Source organism: Leucoraja erinacea, chromosome 5 (genome assembly GCF_028641065.1).
Source record: "Leucoraja erinacea ecotype New England chromosome 5, Leri_hhj_1, whole genome shotgun sequence".
Taxonomy (NCBI): domain Eukaryota; kingdom Metazoa; phylum Chordata; class Chondrichthyes; order Rajiformes; family Rajidae; genus Leucoraja; species Leucoraja erinaceus.
The window spans coordinates 32,342,718-32,363,040 of NC_073381.1; the positions used below are offsets into that span (position 1 = coordinate 32,342,718).

Consider the following 20,323-nt stretch of genomic DNA (forward strand, 5'->3'; position numbering starts at 1 on the left):
GTTTCCCCCTTATCCTTAAGCTGTGACCCCTTGTCCTGGACTTCCCTAACATCGGGAACAATCTTCCTGCATCTAGCCTGTCCAACCCCTTAAGAATTTTGTAAGTTTCTATAAGATCCCCTCTCAATCTCCTAAATTCTAGAGAGTATAAACCAAGTCTATCCAGTCTTTCTTCATAAGACAGTCCTGACATCCCAGGAATCAGTCTGCTGAACCGTCTCTGCACTCCCTCTATGGCAATAATCTCCTTCCTCAGATTTGGAGACCAAAACTGTACGCAATACTCCAGGTGTGGTCGCACCAAGACCCTGTACAACTGCAGTAGAACCTCTCTGCTCCTATACTCAAATCCTTTTGCAATGAAAGCTAACATACCATTCGCTTTCTTTACTGCCTGCTGCACCTGCATGCCTACCTTCAATGACTGGTGTACCATGACACCCAGGTCTCGCTGCATCTCCCCCTTTCCCAATCGGCCACCATTTAGATAATAATGTTATCTAATGCTATCTATTTTGGGGCTCTGCCATGGACATTTAAAGTAACTTTAAGTTGGCTAACCAAAATGTTTCACAATGACCAAACACCTCTTTATTACTATTACCCTAATGGGCCTGTCCCACTTTGGCGACTTTTTAGTCAACTGTTGGATACTATATAATCGTCACATGTTCGCGGGTGGTTGCCGGGGAGTCGCCTTCATGGTCGTGAGGAGTTCCCGCATTCTGGGAACTGGTCACAGCCTCATTATGGTCGCCGCAAATTTTTCAACATGTTGAAAAATTAGCGGTGACCAGAATGAAGCCGCCATGGAAAGTAGTGAGAATTCTCGTGCCGTAGGTGGGTCGCCAGGAGGTCCTAGTGGGTGGCCAGGAGGTTGAAGGTTCTCGTAGATTCTTGTAGATTGTAGCCAATGCTGACCGGTGAATTTCATTGGCTCACTGGGGAAAAACAAATGTAAGCAGTCGTTTTCAGAACCAAGGATAACTGACCAGTAATGTTAAATGTCCGCCAAACGTCACAACCATGTATCTCTGACTTCGTAAAAGTTGACTTTCTTAAAAGTTGGCTCCACTCCTTCTCTCCTTCCCCCTCTTTTAAAGGACTTACCGTACATTGTGCTTTAGCCGTCTTAATTACAGCGCCAAACTTCCTGTTCATCGTGTTCATGTGTATCTGTATCACCTTGGCTATGCACCATGAATTTCAGACAGTGCTCCCCTGTGCCCCCGCCTGCAATGTAATATTGTGTGTGTGTGTGTGTGTGTGTGTGTGTGTGTGTGTGTGTGTGTGTGTGTGTGTGTGTGTGTGTGTGTGTGTGTGCGTGTGATCCAGTCTGACAGTCACCATTCGAGTTGCCGGCTTTTCAGGCGAGTGCCAGCAACTTGACAGTCGCCAGCCGTCGCCTGAAAAATCGCCTAAGTGGGACAAGCCCATCAGGCCACTAAGGTTCTGTGTATAACTCATGTTGCAGTTCCTAATATCAACAATGCCCTACAATGAGGGAACGGCACACAAGGACGGTTGTTCATGGTTGTAGATCTCACAATTATGACTCTGTGTCACCCTAATGCAGGAAGGGTGTGGATGCTTAGGAGAGGGTGCAGAAGAGGTTTACCAGAACACACCCAGGATTAGGGAATATGATCCATAAGAAGAGGTTGGACAAACTTGGATTATTTTCTCTGACACGTCAGAGTCTGAGGAAAGACCTGATAGAAATATATAAAATTATGAGATGCATAGATTGGTTAGACAGAGAACCTTTTTCCCCTCAGGTTAGAAATGTCAAAGACTACAGGACATTGCTTTCAGGTGAAAGGGGCAAAGTTTAAAGGAGATGTACAGGGCAAGTTTTGTTTTTACACAGTGGTGGGTGCCAGGAACATGCTGCTAAAGATGGTGGTGAAGGCGGATACAATAGTCACATTTAAAGAGGTGTTTGGTTAAGCAAATGGATACGCAGGAAGCAGAGGGATATGCATCACATGCAGGTAGAGGAGTTTAACTTGGTATCCTTGGTGTGGGAAGGAACTGCAGATGCTGGTTTAAACCGAAAATAGACACAAAAAGCTGGAGCAACTCAGCGTGTCAGACAGCATTGCTGGAGAAAAGGTGGGGACCCTACTTCAGTCTGGACATTTTCATGAGTTCCCAGGTTATTTTTCTATGACTGTGAATAACAGCTGAATTTAATTGATTTAATCTTTTGTGATTGTGTCTGTGTGTCGTGACATAGTTATGATGACAACAGTTGTTTTAGAAACATAGAAACAAAGAATATAGGTGCAGGAGGAGGCTATTCAGCCCTTCGAGCCAGCACCGCCATTCATTGTGATCATGGCTGATCGTCCCCAATCAATAATCCGTGCCTGCCTTCTCCCCATATCCCTTGACTCCACTAGCCCCTAGAGATCTATCTAACTCTCTCTTAAATCCATCCAGTGATTTGGCCTCCACTGCCCTCTGTGGCAGGGAATTCCACAAATTCACAATTCTCTGGGAGAAAAAAGTTTTTTCTCACCTCAGTCTTAAGTGGCCTCCCGTTTATTCTAAGAATGTGGCCCCTGGTTCTGGACTCGCCCAACATTGGGAACATTTTTCCTGCATCTAGCTTGTCCAGTCCTTTTATAATATTATATGTTTCTATAAGATCCCCTTCATCGTTCTAAACTCCAGTGAATACAAGCCTATTCTTTTCAATCTTTCCTCATATGACAGTCCTGCCATCCCAGAGATTAATCTTGTGTACCTATGCGCCACTGCCTCAATCACAAGGATGTCTTTCCTCAAATTAGGAGACCAAAACTGTACGCAATACTCCAGATGTGGTCTCACCAGAGCCCTATACAACTGCAGAAGAACCTCTTTGCTCCTATACTGAAATCCTCTTGTTATGAAGGCCAACATTCCATTAGCTTTCTTCACTGCCTACTGTGCCTGCACGACAACTTCCAGTACAATAACACCCAGGTCTCGCTGTACATCCCCCTTACCTAACCTAACCCCATTGATATAATAATCTGCCCCCTTGTTTTTGCCGCCAAAGTGGATAACCTCACATTTACCTATATTCTACTGCATCTGCCACGCATCTGCCCACTCACTCAACCTGTCCAGGTCACCCTGCAACCTCCTAACATCCTCTTCACAGTTCACACTGCCACCCAGCTTTGTGTCATCCGCAAACTTGCTAGTGTTGCTCCTAGTTCCCTCTTCTAAATCATTAATATATATGTTAAACAGTTGCGGCCCCAACACTTGCGGCACTCCACTCGCCATTGACTGCCATTCTGAAAAGGACCCGTTCACTCCTACTCTTTCCTTCCTGTCTGCCAACCAATTTTCTATCCATGTCAACACCCTACCCCCAATACCATGTGCTCTAATTTTAGTCACCAGTCTCCCGTGCGGGACCTTATCAAAGGCTTTCTGCAAGTCTAGATACACTACATCCACTGGCTCCCCTTCATCCATTTTACTTGTCACATCATCAAAAAATTCCAGAAGATTAGTCAAGCATGATTTCCCTTTCATAAATCCACGTTTGATTTCTTTAATCGCTCAATTCAGTCATGGATTGAATATCCAGAAATAATAGAAAGCATGTTCACCGCAAATGCTGTTGTAAAAAGGGATAAGTCTTGCTGGTGGAAAAAAAACCCACTGCAGTTGCTGAAAATCTGAAATAAACATAAAATGCCAAATTATGCAGCAAGTCTGGCAGCATCTATGGAGGGTCAACATATTGGGTCACGTAGGTGAGAAACGTGGAGGGTCAACAACCCACGTAGGTGAGAAACCAATCATGTTTTATCAATTGTAAAAAGCAAGAGAAGAGAGAGAACAAAAGAAATGTCTGTGGTAGGAAGCAGACCAATGTTGTCAAGGTAACGATTACTTAAAAATCAGTGTTAGAGTCAAAGGAAACAAAGGAGCTGGGGCACAAAACCATTAAACACAAAACATAGGCGTGTAGGCACAGCAAGGAATTAGGAAAGCTAAAGGAAAGTTTGCCCTTCTTGAAAGGGTTATTCTTATTTAAATAGAGTAGATTTAATGCACCTTCGCTGGTGAGACTGAACATGGAATAATGCATACAGTTTCAGAACATAGAAGAATACAGCACTAGAATAGACCCTACGGCTACGCCATACACTAGAATAGACCCTAAAGCAGTGTCTGTGCTGAACACAATGTTAAGATGAAGTAATCTCCTCTGCCTGCACGTGATCTATTTCCTTCCATTCCCTGGATATTCATGTGCCCATCTAAAAGCCTCTTAAATGTCAATATTATATCTGCCTCCACAGCCCAATCCAGGCACTCACCACCCTCTGTCTTAAAAAAAAACTTGGCCTGCACATCTCCTTTAAACTTTGATCCTCTCACCTTAAAGCTATGCCCCCCTATTTTGGCGTTTCCATCCTGGAGGGGGGAAAAGGTTCTGTCTATCTACCCTATCTACGCCTCTCATAATTTTATATACTTGTATCAAGTCTCCTCTCAACCTCTTGCCTTCCATATTTATATATTAACATTGTGGTGATGATTTAATAGGTTGATTCCTCTAATTAAAGAGTTGACCTAAAGAGAGGTTGAGCTGAGACACACTGGAGAAATTAAGAATGAGAAGTGATCTGAATGAAACATGTAAGTTTCTGAGGTGGGTTTGGCAAGATGGATGCTGAGAGGCTGCTTCCTCTAGTTTCATCTGGAACGAGGGTGGATTATTTCAGAATAAGGTGCCATCCATTTCAGAGTCAAGAACAACCATTTTATTTCAATCTTTGAAATTCTCCTCCCCAGAGATTGTGGAAATGAAGGTATTAAATATGTTCATGTTTGGCACCCATTACAGGGAGTCGAGGGGGTGGGGAGAGAGTGGCAAAGTGGTTTTGTGGCAGCGTTTGGATCTTATTAAACGGTGGAGCCGACTCGAGGGGCTAATTAGCGGATTCCTGTTCACATTTCATGTCCTTTTGAGTATCAATGAAGTTGCCAAATGTTTTGTCTGGTGGTTGAGAATGAACACAGATTCTGAGAAACAAGTGAACAAATGTTGGCAATGTCAAAAGCATTGTAAGTATCCACCAGCTGCTGCTCCTACAACTTGGCCGAATAAACATGTGGATTTTGAACATACATTTATGCACAAAAAATGAGAATGATTCTGGTGAATGCATATTCTAAATAAATAAGAGCAGTTAGATATTTCTATATCACAAGCAATAACTTCATAGGTGTGAATAATCGTCACTGCACAGGGTCATCCAAGGTTGCTTGTCAAGGCTTCAATGGTGCTGAAGTTGTCAAATTCCACACAAGGAATTGATTCAAGGTTGTGCATAGCTCCATGCCATCCAGTCTCAGACAGTTGGCAGAAAGGCAGTTCAGACAGAACGATGGACTGAAAAAGATGAACAAGATGATGCACTGTTTTGTTGTTTCACTCTAGCAACAGACCACATAAATCTGCAGGACTCATACCAACTGAGTTATCAATGCATGTCTGAATGCAGGTGAATTTGGTGAAGCTGAGCCTCACATCATAAGTGTTGCAGAAGAAGCAATCTGCTATTGGAGCTTGTAATTGAAGTTGTCATTTAAAAATCAGATTTTCCAGAAGGAGTTTCTGGTAGAGGAGGACATAGCTGAGGGGGGAAAGTTACTGTCTACTTGGGATGTTCCAGCAGGACCCAAGTAGCATCAATTGCAATGGAAGAGAAAACTACATATTGAATTTATAAATAATTAAGTATTTTACAGTTCTGTACACTATTTTCTCAATATCTTGTAATGGTTGAATGGGAAGATATGGGTGGGTGTTCCACATGATTAGCATGTACTTAATACCAGTGATGATCCATCACTTTTGCCATATCTTTGGTAGATTCACTGAAAAAAGGATACCATTGCGATAGCCAGTGGTGAAAATAATGACAACTTTCCCCGTCTTGAGTGGGGAATTTATACTCATGTATAAATCAGTGCATTCCCCAGAGTACCGAAGTGTTACCTACAAAACCTTCCACTCCATTAACGTGCCACTCGTATCCAATTACTAAGGGAACTTCACGATTCCCCGCACTGCTGCCAACATGCCGTCAACCTGTGGTGGTACACCCTCCCTGATCTTCCTCAACCTCAAAACAGGTTTATCAGCTGGCTGCATGGAAACAGACTGATAAATCCCATGAAGAATCCAAACAAATAGTTCCACTAAAGCCATACGAGGTAACAGAGATTTGGTATGTCGATGAATACTCTCTCGAACTTCTACAGGTATACGGTTGACAGCATACTAACTGGTTGAATCACGGCTTGGTTCGGCAACCCTAATGCCCAGGAGCGAAGGAGATTACAGAGAGCGGTAGACTTTGCCTGGTCCATCACAGGTACTGACCTCCCCACCATCAAAGGGATCTGCAGGAAGCTGCCTCAAATAATCAGCCAATATCATCAAAGACCCACATAATCCTGGTCTCGTTCTCATTTTATTCCTACCACTGGGAAGGTAGGAGAGAAGTCTGAAAACCTTGACCACCAAGTTCAAGAATAGCTTCTTCCTGCCAACCATCACCGCACTTCCTGAACACCACACACCACTAACATGAATTTCTATGGACTGTCTTTGGGTACAATAAGGACTATGGGTTTATTTGCATTAATATTGTGCTTGTTATATTTTTTTGTTTATTATAAATTATCTGTGTGTTTTGCATGTACACAATTTTATACTGCTGCAAGTAATAGTTTCATTGTCTACAAATGACAATTAAACACTCATGGCAGGTATGAGATTAGACTGTTGCTTCAGATGTCTTGAAAAGACGGGATCTCCCTTCAAAGAGGGTGAAAACAGATGAAAGACAAGAAAGTGAAAGGTTTTCAGGACTGTGCCACATGTGGAATTGAGGATATGATCTTACTAGATGGCAACGTAAATTTAAATGTTGAGTGGCCTACTCCTGCATCCAAATTTTAAGTTTACAATATAATAGCCTGATCAAAATGCCATTGATAGATAAGTTTTGAGTTTTGCTTCCACTAACAGAACTTTATTTTTCCACATTAAATTCTGCCCACTTTCTCTTATCGTGCACTGATGGCTTAAGAAAAACTGAGCTCAAACCATTCATAGTTGCTCAAATAATGTTGTTTCACTGAGAAGCAAGAATGAGCATGTACAAGGGGAGATCTCATCTTGTTGCCATTTAATAGGCCAGTAAGAAAAGACTGGTTGTGGTAGGATGATTCAGTTGCCTTCCCAGCTGTCATCAGGCAACTGAATCATCCTACCACAACCAGAAGGCAGTGCTGCCTCATTAACTATTTACCTAATTGGTGACACTCGGACTATCCTTGATCAGACTTTGCTGGTTTTATCTTACACTAAACGTTATACCCTTATCATGTATGTATCTATTCACTGTTAATGGCTTGATTGTAATCATGTATTGTTTTTCTGCTGACAGGATAGCACGCAACAAAAGCTTTTCACTATACCACGGTACATGTGACAATAAACTAAACTAAAAAGACAATTAACGTTTTGGGCCAAAACCTTTCTTCAGAAAGTTTGAAAACTGGAGGTTGAGGGGAGACCTAAAAGTATATAAAAGTATGAGAGACTACAGGGTCTGTCCCACTATACGAGTTTACCCAAGAGCTCTCTCGAGTTTTAAAAAAAATCAAACTCGTGGTAAGTACGTAGAATGTACGTAGTGGGTACATCGGAGCTCGGGACGTCTCTTAGCGGCTCGTAACACTAACGGCAGGTACTCGGGAAATGCGGTAAGCTCGTGAAGTTTTTTCAACATGTTGAAAAATGTCCACGAGAGCCCCGAGTACCTACGAGCGGCTATTACCGTAATTCTCCAAGTTTGAATCAGGGGAAACTCGGGAGAACTCTTGAATTACCTCGTACACTGGGACAGGCCCTTTAGATAGGATAGACAGTCAGAACTTTTTTTTTCCTGGAGTAGAAATATCAAAGGCTAGAGGGCAAAGTTTACAAATGTACAGGGCAAGTTTTTTTTTCCTGCAAAGGGAGACAGATACAATAATGGCATTTGAAAGGCTTTTGTACAGGTACATAGACATGCAAGGGTTGAAACAATGTTGAGATTAGGCACCATGTTCAGCACTGACATGGTTGGCTGAAGGGCCTGTGCCTGTGCTGTGATCTTCTATGTTCTCAGTTCTATGTTTCAACAGAAAGGTGGCAGGGGAGAACAGATTAAAAGAGGGGCTGGAGAAACTGATCTATGAAGCGAGGAAATAAAGTGGGCGGGATGGGGGGTGGGGGCGGGAAGAAGGAAGGAGGAAAGGGAGGAGGAGAGGTAGGGCGGGCGGATAGGAGGGTGGGAGGAGACAGCTCAAGGGTTAAGGAAGGGGAGGAGACAGTAAGGGCTAGCAAAATTGGGAGAATTCAATGTTAATGCCATCCGGACTAAAAGAGAGGGCTGAATGAACAGGAGATAAAGTGTCGGGATGGGGGAAGAAGGGGATGGAGGTTGAGAAGAGGTATGGCGAGGAGTGCTGGCTGTCTTGAGGACCACAAGAGGACAGGAGGAGACTCAGGGGATTTAAGTACCTAGCAACAACAGAATGCTACTAGTAGTAGCGGACATTGGTAGCGCCAGGTTTCGTTGAACATATCATGCATCACAAACTGCTTCTGGCAAGTAAAACGGGTGTTACAAGAAGTGGCAGGCTGTTGGCAATGGATCATCATGCCTCTTTTAGGTGATGTTGACTTGGAGAATAAGAATCGATAATCAGGTCTACAAACTGATTCTTCCACCAATCAGAATTGTATCTTAAAATTACCTACATGAAAAACAACAGACAGTATCATCTTCAAAATCATTTGAATAGAACTTTCAAAACTTGATTCAGTGACATTTAGTCAACAATCTGAACAATTTGTTTATCTTTCTTACAAATATCTTCCTTCAAAGATATGAAAACATACTCTGAGTAGCTAGAACAGTGTTAGAAAAAGAAATGATAAAATGTCAGAATATTTATGCGATTCCCAAATAGTTATTCTGTTAATTACTAATCTGTAAATATGAGAAGCAATATTTTATATGTGGAAGTGGCATCTAAATAAACACTTACCCGATCTCAGCAAAATTCCAATCCAGACATACACTTGAGTGCACCACAGTAGTAAAGAAATCCTGATCCAAGCAGGGAATATAATGACTATAGATCATAGTTCTATTAGGTTTTATTGAAGTACATTTGGAACTGCTTTGTAAATTGTGCTTATTTCTTCTGCAGGTAACAGCTTCAACGACTGCGGATGTAGATTTTACACCAAAGTGTTAGCTATTTATGGTTTATGTTCACATAAACAAGCCTGCTGCTTGCCATCTCGGGATCTAATTAACAATGCTTTAAACTAGACAAGACCTTACTTTAGATTCAGACCGACTACTTTTTAAGTAACTCAAGGAATAACCAGACCAGATCACATGTTTGATTGGCATCATGGAGTTATGCACCACAGAAACTGGCCCAACAGCCCACTTATCTATGCCGACCAAGTTGTCAATCTGAACTAGTCCCATTTGCCTGTGTCTGTCTCATATCTCTCTAAAGTTTCCTATCCATGTATCTCCATAATGTCCTTTAAACGCAGTACTCGTACCTGCTTCAACTACTTCCTCTGGCAATTATTTCCAGATACCTACACCCCTTTATGCAAATGGTGTTCCTCAAGTTTCTTAATCTTTCCCCTCACTTTAAATGTATGAGAAACTCACCTAGCCTGGGGAAGAATGTGACTTTTCACCATGTCTATGCCTCTTATAATTTTATATATCTCTATAAGGTTACCCCCTCAGCCACATATAGGCTCCAGGGAAAAAAACAGAACATCCAATTGCTCCCCATCAATCAAACCCTCCAGTCCTATTATGATCCTAGTGAATGTTTTTGCTGTACCCTTTCCAATTGAATGACATCCCTTTGTTAGTTAGGTGACCAGAACTGCACACAATTCTTCAAGTGTATGTTCATCAATGTCTTTTAGGGTTGTAACATAACACCTTAACTGTTGTACTCAAACAGCTTTACCACCCTGCCTAGCTACATCTGCATCTTCATACTCTACAACATTCTCCAGGATTCTGCCATTTACTGTGCAGGTCCTACACTTCACACTTATCTGAGTTAAATTCTACCTGGCAGTCCTTGGCTCACTTTCCCAATTGATCTTGTTCCTGTTGTAATCTTCGATAACCTTCTTCACTGTCCATTATGCTATCAATTTTGATGTCAAATCACAAACCTACTACCCACGCCAACCACATTCTTATCCAAATCAGTAATATAGATGACAAATAACTGTGGACCCAGCATCGACCCTGCTGCTCACCATGGGTCTCAGGCCTCCAATATGAAAACAACCCCCACTACCACCCTCTAACTCCTCCCACCAAGTTTGACCTGACCTAACCTCTGAAGTTTATTCATTTAAAAATGAAATATTATGTTATGATAAAATTATATGTTATGATAAAATATTGTAACATCTAATTGAACTGTGTTTATAGTACTTTAGGCACAATCACTGCACAATCAGGTCTCAAAAGTCAAATGCTTCCACATAGGAACAAAAAAGCTGCTTGTAATGTCAAGTCAAAATTATGGAACATTATCAGCTTCCTATAAAAAGAACACTTCAGCTGGGCAAACCTGATTGTCAGAGGACATGTCCAGCACAGGGAGACCAGCTCGTAGTTGTGTGTTGGGTCAAGTTTTAATAATTTACGCAAATCATCCTCCAGAGAAAAAAACAGGCCCTTCAGCCCATCACATCTATGTCGCCCATTGTACCCATCTACACCAATCTCATTTACCCACATTAGGTTTGCAACCTTCAATGCCTTGGATGTTGAGAAGAAAGTTATCATTTGGATGCAACAGAAGGCTGTGGAGGCCAAGTCAGTGGATATTTTTTATAGCAGAGAGATAGATTCTTGATTAGTATAGGTGTCAGAGGTTATGGGGAGAAGGCAGAAGAAGGCAGGAGTACGGGGCTAGGAGGGAGTAATAGATCAGCCATGATTGAATGGCGGAGTAGACTTGTTGGGCCGAATGGCCTAATGTACTCCTGTTGGTTATGACCTTATGTATGTTAAGCTAAGATCCCTTGGGTCATATTAAAAACTGTTAACACTTATATAAATCTGAAATTTAAAATTGGAACCAGCTATGATAGCCATCTGGTTCACTAACCGTCTGCAAAATACATAACCTTTACCCAGTTTAGTCTATTTACAACATAACGCCCGCACCAGTAGCCAATTCAGGGACAATTTGAGGTGCAAAATAAATGGCGGGCATGTTAGTGACCAACATCACTGTGCATGGTTAAAACAAACCTAGAATGACCATAAAGCCACTCATTTCAAAAGAGTAATGGTTATACAACATAGAAACAGACCCTTTCACTCAACAGTTCCAAGTTGACCACTGCACCCATCTATTCTAATCCCATTTAATTATTTTATGCCCATAACCTCCTATGCCTTGGTAATTCAGGTGCTTGGTTTGATGTTTCTTAAATGTTATGAGATTATCTGCCTCCACCACCTTCTAAGGCAGCTTACTCCAATTTTTAATCACTGTGTAATAGATTATCCCTCAGTTCCTTTTGAAACTCCGACCTTCCATCTTAAATCTATGCCTCTTGTTTTAGACACCCCACCAAGGTAAAAAGATTCTTACATTCTACTCTAGTATTCACCTCATAATTGTGTGTGCTCAACCTCCTCCACTCCAGGGAAAACAAACCCTGACTGCCAATCTTAAGGATTTAAGATTAAGATCACTTACATAAAAAAGTAGCAAATTACAGCACTATTATTACACCAGTTATTACGCCATTCTTTGTCCGTCCTTACTATGGGTCAAATGCTGGTTGAGTGACAAAAGGAAAAGTTGATCGTTGATCAAAGCCTTATCATCTATATAATTCAAAAACATTTGGGTTTTTATTTTAAGTTTAAAGTTTCAAAGTTATACAGCATGTGAACAGGTTGTTTGACCCATTGATTCCATGCTGATCATCAAGCACCCTCTTGTACAATCTCTGGCACGATGCAATTTTATTCTCCCTACATCCTCATAGGTTTTCCCAGATTCTATCACTTATGTACACTTTAGAGAAGTTACAGTGTCCAATTAACCTTAGAACACATCTTTGGGATGTGGGAGGAAAGCCACAAGTTCACAGGCAGAACATGCAAACTCCATATAGACATCTCTGGAGGTCAGGATTTAATCCTGTTTGCTGGAATGAAGGCAGCAACTCCACTGGCTGAGCCATTCTGTGGCTCCAAAGGGTTTTCAGGTGATCAGACAGATATCAGACATGCACCCAACCTCAGTCTACATGACTTCCCCATTCCTTCTCTCCAGAGATGTTGCCTGTCCTGCTGAGTTACTCCAGCATTTTGTGTCCCTCTTTGATTTAAACGAGCACCTGCAGTTATTTGCTACACACAGTCTACACGAAACAGTAATGTTCCTTTTCTAAACCACAGAGAAGACCATCGCTTGATTTTATACCTCCAATTGTGATTTTGGCTTTGATAATCTCTGCATTCTTCCAATTCTAGCATCTTCTACATCCTCACTTTGAGAAAGCCATCTTCCTGGCCATGCCTACAATTGCCCGACAAGATCTAGAATTCCTTCTCCGGATCTCCCCATATCTCTCCTTTTCTAATGGTCTTTAAAACCTGCACATTTATCAAATATTTTGCTTATCTGGCCCAATATCAACACATATCTATCTCACACCACATCTTTTACCACACTCCTGTAAAACCTCTTATAATTTTAAATGTGCAATGTAAATAAAGTCGTTGCTCGTGGATGATGTCAGTAACAGGGATTGAATTCACTGTGAACGGTGGTGTGAAATAGATGATAGGAAACAGCATTTGTTTTCACATGCCATTCAATCACATTAATATTAAAAACAGGGTAAGGGTTCTGTATCTATTACTTTGTGTCACTATTCTACATGAATCTATATCTCTGAATGTCTAATGTACATTATTTGGCATCTGTACTGCAAGACTGAATAATAGGTTTGCCTTGCCTGCTACTGGGCCACACATATCAGAAAGCCCTTCAAACTGCCTCTGCTATCATTAGAGAGAAGCAAGCCAAAAATCAGCTGTTAGAAAATCCAGAGTTTATTTTGTAGCGTTCTCTTTAAATAACAAGATTTCTATTGTTCAGCTCATACCCAGACATGAGATGACGAAAGGCAGGTTCCCGGAGGCACTGGGGGTTTTGCCGAATCTTAGTGAGAAAAATCAATAATAACAAAGCAAAGTTGATGATGAGAATGGTTTCTATTTCAATTACCATGAAAACTGAACAACAATTAGACAATCTGGTAAAACAATTAGAGGGCATGTAGATTAGTAGTTTAGTGGGGCACCATCTGCAGTTCCTTGTTTCTACCAGTTCTTTGCACCCTGCTGCAATATACTATTAAACTTTGTGATCTGTCCCACTGTTAAAATAGATTTTGTTTAAGATGTCTTCAAAGAACAAAATATTGTCTATACACCTTAATCAAAATGTTACGCTTCTATGATTGGACTTGTGTGCTTTCTAGATAACCTGTGCATGTTATGTCTTGCAGAGGAATTTGTTGTTCAAATGTTCAGCCAGTCAGGCCAGAACAATGTAACAGTATCTGAAGTATGAATTCATGAATTCACAGGTTTCAGTTCCTTAAAAAGTGCAAAATACAAGGTGGCAAAGTTATCAATTTCAACCATTGCTTTCCCAATTAATTTAGAAGCTCACCTTGAGAGTTTTATTTTGTTTTATATTGATCACTTGGCCTAAAGGTCAGCTTTTGTAATCATAACGTTGTTAGTACTGGCTAATTGCCTAATGTTTGACACCATTTAACTCAACAGTGAGTGTTCACCACTATCTCCTTGAAAGGGAAATTATTCTAGAAAGATCTCATAAATTATTCTACTCAACCTCCAGTTTAAAAAAAAAAATCCCTGTTCTATGATAATTGATTAAAATCAGGCAGCAGATTAGAAATAGAATTATTAATTTGTTAATATTTTTTAAATGTTTAAAAAGTTAGATAGTACATTACCCAGCTAATACTTAAATGAGAATTCAGTTGTCTGTTGAAAGCAACAGTTTAATCTGGGGCAATAGTACAAATCAACAAATGTTCTATTACTCATTGCACCCAGTTTGGAGTCAATCCTTAAAATGTAAGGATGCTCGGAGATCTGGGTTAATTCATAGCCGGGCAAATCAACAGGCAAGTGTACAGTAGTCATCAAGCATAGGATTTGCTAATTGAACACCCTATTCCTATTCCAATCTTCCTCTGAAATTAGTTTTACAGGCAGAAAGATAATATAGTCTGTAATGCAACTTTAATTTTAGTTTGGCTTGCACTGCAGGGGACAGTGGTTCAGTTAACAGTGCCTCAGGATCTATCATCATGGCAAATGATTTAATCGAATTAGAGTAAAAAGCAATGGTCTGACGACATTCGAGTCATGTGCTCAATAAGCAATGGTGCAGGAAATAATGAATGACGGTTCTTTGACTATCTAACCTGTATTTGGATGGCAAATTCATCACATTTCAATTTTTTGCCTGAGGAGATAAAGTTTGGCCGAAGAGACTGGTGGCGAGTTAATCAAGAGCAGTATTTCTAAGGGGTAAGCAGGTTTTTATGTGCTATCCCATTCCAAGCAGAAACAATATGAAAATACAAAAGGAAACAGATGGTACATCATACACACACATGTACATATACAAGTCCTCATTCTTACATTAATTATACATCCTAAATAAATTCCTGCACTCAATTGATTCTCGCCGGTGCAGTAGGGCAAGTCATTCACGTGATTTCATGAGAAACTGGCACCAGATTAAAGTCCTCCAGAACACAGCAGAAAATCTCACAGCACAAGCTTTCTGTGGCCAGTGCTGCTCCGTTTCTGAAATGGTCACAGATGGAACAAGAAATAGCAGGAGTGGTATACATGGCCCCTTGAGTCTGTTGAGGTACAAGAATGCTCTTTCATTTAAAAAGTGCTTTGCAAACTGCAAAAGAGGATCTGAATGAGACCACCCCCAAAGCTCCAAAGCACTTTTGCCTGAATACGCAAGGTTGTTTGGAAACTATTCTCTGAATGATAAAACAAAAAAATAATTTATTCCATCTCCTTAATTCATCTTCATATAAACATAGAAAGAATAGACTCCTTAAGCCAACCATTGTGTTCAGTAGTCGCAACGCTGAAGTTGCAATCCACACTTTCTCCCCATCCCACCACCACACAAATTATGTGCTTTAATGTCAAGAAAATGTAACAAAAGGATTGTTCATCACAGGTCACCCCAAGGACAATGAAAGAAGCTCTTGGTTGGAATATTGAAATATCCAGGACAGAACCATGACATGAAAATTGGCACCAAATGACCTGGTAAGTAGTGACAGATAGAAAAATGTACATGTTAAAGTTCACACCTTTATTGTCCTCAGCGTTTTGGCAATGAAGGTAAGTCACTGAAGAAGATAACCATCCAATCCATATCCTACGTCGCAGCTTGTGCCTGGACCGTGCCCATTTGGATCCTTGGCGGCAGGGAGACGGGTGGGAGCGGTGCAGCCCCTCTCTCTGGAAGAGTCGATGCCTGATGCCAGGGATGTCCAAACTCACCGTGTTGCCCCGGGGAGCCCCCATCTCCCTCCTTCCGCCCTTTTACATACAGCTTTGCCGTGCCTCCTTGCCTCGGCAGGGATGCTGGCTATTTTTGGTTCAGCACAGACAGCTCCTTCAACACTCCCACCTTGCCGCCGGCGTCCTGCCGCCGCTTCTCCCTGATCAGGTCCTCCAGGCTGGGGAAGTTGAGCGTGTGCACCCTGCTGTCGGGCAGGTGCAGCTTGAGCAGGTAGCGGCTCTCCTGCAGCCGCCCGTCGCCCCCAGCCTCGCCGCCAGCCTTGAACTCCCGCTTGCCGAAGCGGCACCAGGCGGCGAAGCTCTCCGAGTTGGTCCAGCAGATCTCATGGCCCTGCAGCCCCACATGGCCCCGGGCGTTGTGCACCACCAGGTCGGGCGGCAGCGCCCGGTAGCGGTACCAGGTGTTGACGATGCGGCCCGCCCGCCCTGCGCTCACCTGTGCCAGGTGCTCCTCTCGGATCTCCCTCCCTTGCAGGTGGATGACCCGGCTGGCACCCACATACACCACCCAGTGGGCCGGCTGCCCACCTCCTCGCACCAGCTCCAGCAGGTCCCCAGCCCGGCACCTGGGCAGCAGGGCGCTGACCGGGTAGGCGCTCAGGTCCTGGCTGCCGCCCAGCTTGGAGAAGATGCACTCCTGGCAGCAGAAGGCCGAGTACTCCAGCTCACCCAGCAGCAGCACCGCCGCCGCCGTGCTGTCCTTCGGCGGCCCCGGCTCCCGCCAGATCTTCTCGGGCGGCGGGGCCCTCTCGTCCAGCTCGTCCTCATCGTCCGAGAAGAAGTAGGCCACCCCCACCCTCAGCTCGTCCTTCTCGATGCCCGAGGGGTCGCCGGTGGGGAGCTCGCTGTAGTTCAGGTGGGTGATCCGATCGATTTGATTTCCCATCAATGACACCATGCACTGGGGCACGCACTGCGAGGACAGGGAACACACCTGGGAAGATAGCAGACAGGAACACACACATGTATACACGTATACACATATACACACACATCAACCAACACGTCTGAGGAAGAGGCTCCACCCGAAACGCCACCTATTCCTTTTCTCCAGAGATGTTGACTGACCCACTAAGTTACTCCAGTGTCTATCTTCGGTCATCTGCAGTTCCTTCCTACACATATACACACACACATTACAGCTTAAAACACAAAGAGCTGGAGTAACTCAGAGGGTCAGGCAGCATCTAGGGAACGGATGGATAGGCAACATTTCTGGTCAGGACACTTTCATACTTCCTCAGTTTCATACTTCCTACAACCCAAAACATGCAGTTCTTACCAACACAATTCTAAAACATGACCTATCCACTCCTTCGATAGATGCTCCTGACCCCCCCCCCCCCCCCCCCCCCCCCCCCCCCCCCCCCCCCCCCCCCCCCCCCCCCCCCCCTCTCGGACTTTGTATTTTAGACAGCTCCTTTTTAAAAGCACCCACACCCCATCCTTGTCCCTCCCAAACACCCACATGTTATCCAAATCTAACTACCCCCCGCATGCCAACTCCTCTAGACAAACCAATTAATTCACAGGTTCCTCCTCTCGCCCGCCTCCAATCCAACCCTAAGGTTGGAATCTGATCTGCACCAGTGCAAAACCCCTGCAGAACTCAGCTTAGAAGCTGGTTCAACACACCACGACCTTCTAAACAGACTATAGTCACTTCCCCCAGATAACTCTAACCCCCTTTTGCATCCTCATAAGGCGAAATCGAAAACAAACTGGCACTGGATTTAGCTCTCGCCCGGCAAACTCCACCTCTGATTCGCAATAAATTTGATACAAACTATGTGTATAACTGCAACAGAACTCCCCCTTGGCCAGCAGTTTATTTTTAAAGACTGTGCATTAATCGAGGAGGTTTTGATTCTTCTACCGACCGCTTTGTGGGATGCAAGAACTCACCTGGCGCCCGGCGGCGGCACCGGCAACGGTGGCGGCGGCAGCAGCAGCACCGCTCCCCGATGCTGCAGCGGTTCTCAGCGCTGCTCCATGCGCGCAGTCCGTCCAAGGTGAGTGAGGCGCGATGCCGCTCTCGCCCGCTCTGCATATGTGACAGCCGCGCTGCGGGAACCACCCCTGCCCGCCTCCCATTCGCTCTGCCACTGCACGCCGCACAGCCCATTGCTGCCGCCGCCTGTCATTCGGATCCGGAGGCAGCCCACTCCCTGGAGGAGGGAGCTGGAAAGCGGGGGCCGTCTCTGTTCACTACGATTGCAGTGCCTCTCATTCTACCCGATCCTTTCTTGTTTCTAACGCATGCAAAAATAACAATAATCACTAAAGCAACTTTCTATTTTGACCACCGTTTCATGACCTCTTTTTTTTCCATCCACTAACCAAGTAGAGAGCCGAGCGAATGAAATTGCTCAGCACTTTTAGTCGCAAATGTTAGTAACACGATGCTCATAAATTACTTACTGAAGTACATCAGTATTCCGTATCACTCACTCGCATAAAACTGCATTAAATCAAAGGATTGTCGCTTTGGGTACGTATATTACCGTAATATTCTTATATCTGCAGATAATCTCAGTGTCAATTTCGCGGAAATGAAATGCTCCACGGATATTTTGTTCTCGAGCAGTATGTTCCATCTGTCAAAACAAGTGCCCCGTCTCCTTTTCAACACTGAAAATGCTGCTAGAAAATTAGGAATCGTTCTCCTTAAAACCTAATCCAACATCATCAACGATGCAAATTCCATAATTAAGAAATTCAATTATTAATTGACTCCGATTATTATTTTGCATACTCTGAAACAATCTCTTAAAGAAAGACCCCTTTCAGCTGGCGCCAACACCAAGCCTCTAGTATACCAGAAGTAGCAATTTTAATATATTAAATTACTATCCCACACCATAAAATGTCGAAGGCAGCGTAATATATCTGGAAACATGCTAGTCAAGGACCTCAAGATACATTTCTGAAGTTGTTCGATCAAAAGCGAAGCCAAGGTTACGGAGTGGTTCCCCTTTAAAAGCAGAGATGGGAAAGAGCATGTGTACCTGATGGTAGGGGCACGTTAAGGCAAAAGTGTGAAAAAGCCAGTGAGGTGGTCTGTCACGACAAGGGAAATCCAGTTATGGTTCGTGTCATAGACACAAGAAATGGGAGGAAATTTCCAATAATCCCAAGGTCATTATCAAGAGAAAACAGTGACACAGGAAATAAAAGAAAAATGAAACAAGTTAAAAATGTTTACTCTCTGAAATATTGCTGTGGCAGGTTTCATTTTCAATATAATATAAAGGACATTTTACAATCCAGTACTTGTGGTTCATGTAAATGTGTTTATTATATGCCAATGTCTCTTAAAAGTCCCCATATGAAATGTATATTTTCTTTGGAGATACTGTTCTGTTAGCTGGAGGGAGTTAATGTATAGTTCTCTGTATTACAACTCCCAATATGCAAAAATCTGAACATGTACCATCTAAAATATTCCCTCGCATCCATCAGTGTGATTCAGTGCAACTCATCTTCCCTTGTGCGTAGTGGGATTCCTAAGATGTTTTGTTTGTTCAAATGGTTTGAATAGAAAAAACTGCTCGGTGATTTTTTAAAGCATTTACCGTAAGATTTGCTAATGAATACCATTAAGCCTTGATTTTAGAGTGTCTCAGAAAGGAAGAGGCAAAAATAGAGTGAAATATAAAGAGAAATAAACTGGGCAGTTAGAAAATTGTCCTTTCCTGTATCAATATTAACATTATAAAGGAATCATTATTCCCAGAAAAGTTTATTTTCTCTGAGTATAAAATCCTGCTGGATAATGTTCACATTTTTTTTGGTCTACGCTTGTCTATAATTACTACTCTATGTTTTATTTTCATTACTGACACATTGGAACTCTTTCAACTTGCCAACTTTAAAACAATGAGCTGCAAGCTGCAGATCAATTTGAACTAACTTTTATTCTTATAATTCTTATAACCTTATAATTATTGTAAATAACAAAAAAGGCAGGTTAAAATAGAAACAGGGAGAGATGTATCATTAGAAAATGAAAGCAGAAGATTAAGCATATGAAAAAAACAGAAATAATCATTGTTTACTGAAAAATAATTATACATAGTTCCAATGATTTATTTTTAAATGTAATTAATTATTCTCCAGGAAACAATGCAAAGTATTGGCTTTAAACCTCTAGGTAGACATTTTGGAAGCATTTCCTAATTTATTTAGGCAGGTTCGATTTTATCATTTAAAAATAAATTGGATAAGTATATGGACGGGAAAGGAATAGAGGGTTATGGTCTGAGTGCAGGTAGATGGAACTAGGAGAGAATACGTGTTCGGCACGGGCTAGAAGGGCCGAGATGGCCTGTTTCCATGCTGTAATTGTTATATGTTATATTATATGTTATATATATATATGTTATTTCAATGGAAATGTGCACCCTCACACAAGGACACAACTTATATTTTGGATGAAATAATATCCACTTCTATCTCACTCTAAGAAGCCATGGGAGCATTCTATAAGAAGTGCCTGGGTGCTCATAAAATACATTGAAACCCAGATGAGTAACTTCAGGTAAAATAAT

General features: G+C 42.4%; 1 protein-coding gene across 1 annotated transcript; it reads right to left on the minus strand.

Moving 5' to 3' along the window:
- Window positions 1-13,208: 13,208 nt before the first annotated feature.
- lratd1 (LRAT domain containing 1) lies at window positions 13,209-17,875 on the minus strand. The gene is made up of 2 exons (XM_055635328.1): window positions 17,679-17,875; window positions 13,209-16,707 (listed from the first exon to the last, which is right to left on the minus strand). Exons 1-2 carry the CDS (start codon window positions 17,865-17,867, stop codon window positions 15,841-15,843), a joined length of 1,056 nt encoding a protein of 351 aa, XP_055491303.1. The 5' UTR covers window positions 17,868-17,875; the 3' UTR covers window positions 13,209-15,840.
- Window positions 17,876-20,323: the final 2,448 nt, after the last annotated feature.

Excerpts from the sequence above, each read along its gene's own strand:
- lratd1 (XM_055635328.1), bottom strand. The coding sequence starts at position 17,867 with ATGGGAGGCGGGCAGGGGTGGTTCCCGCAGCGCGGCTGTCACATATGC. Across the intron at positions 16,708-17,678 it reads GTGCCGCCGCCGGGCGCCAG|GTGTGTTCCCTGTCCTCGCA; the intron begins GTGAGTTCTTGC and ends CTATCTTCCCAG.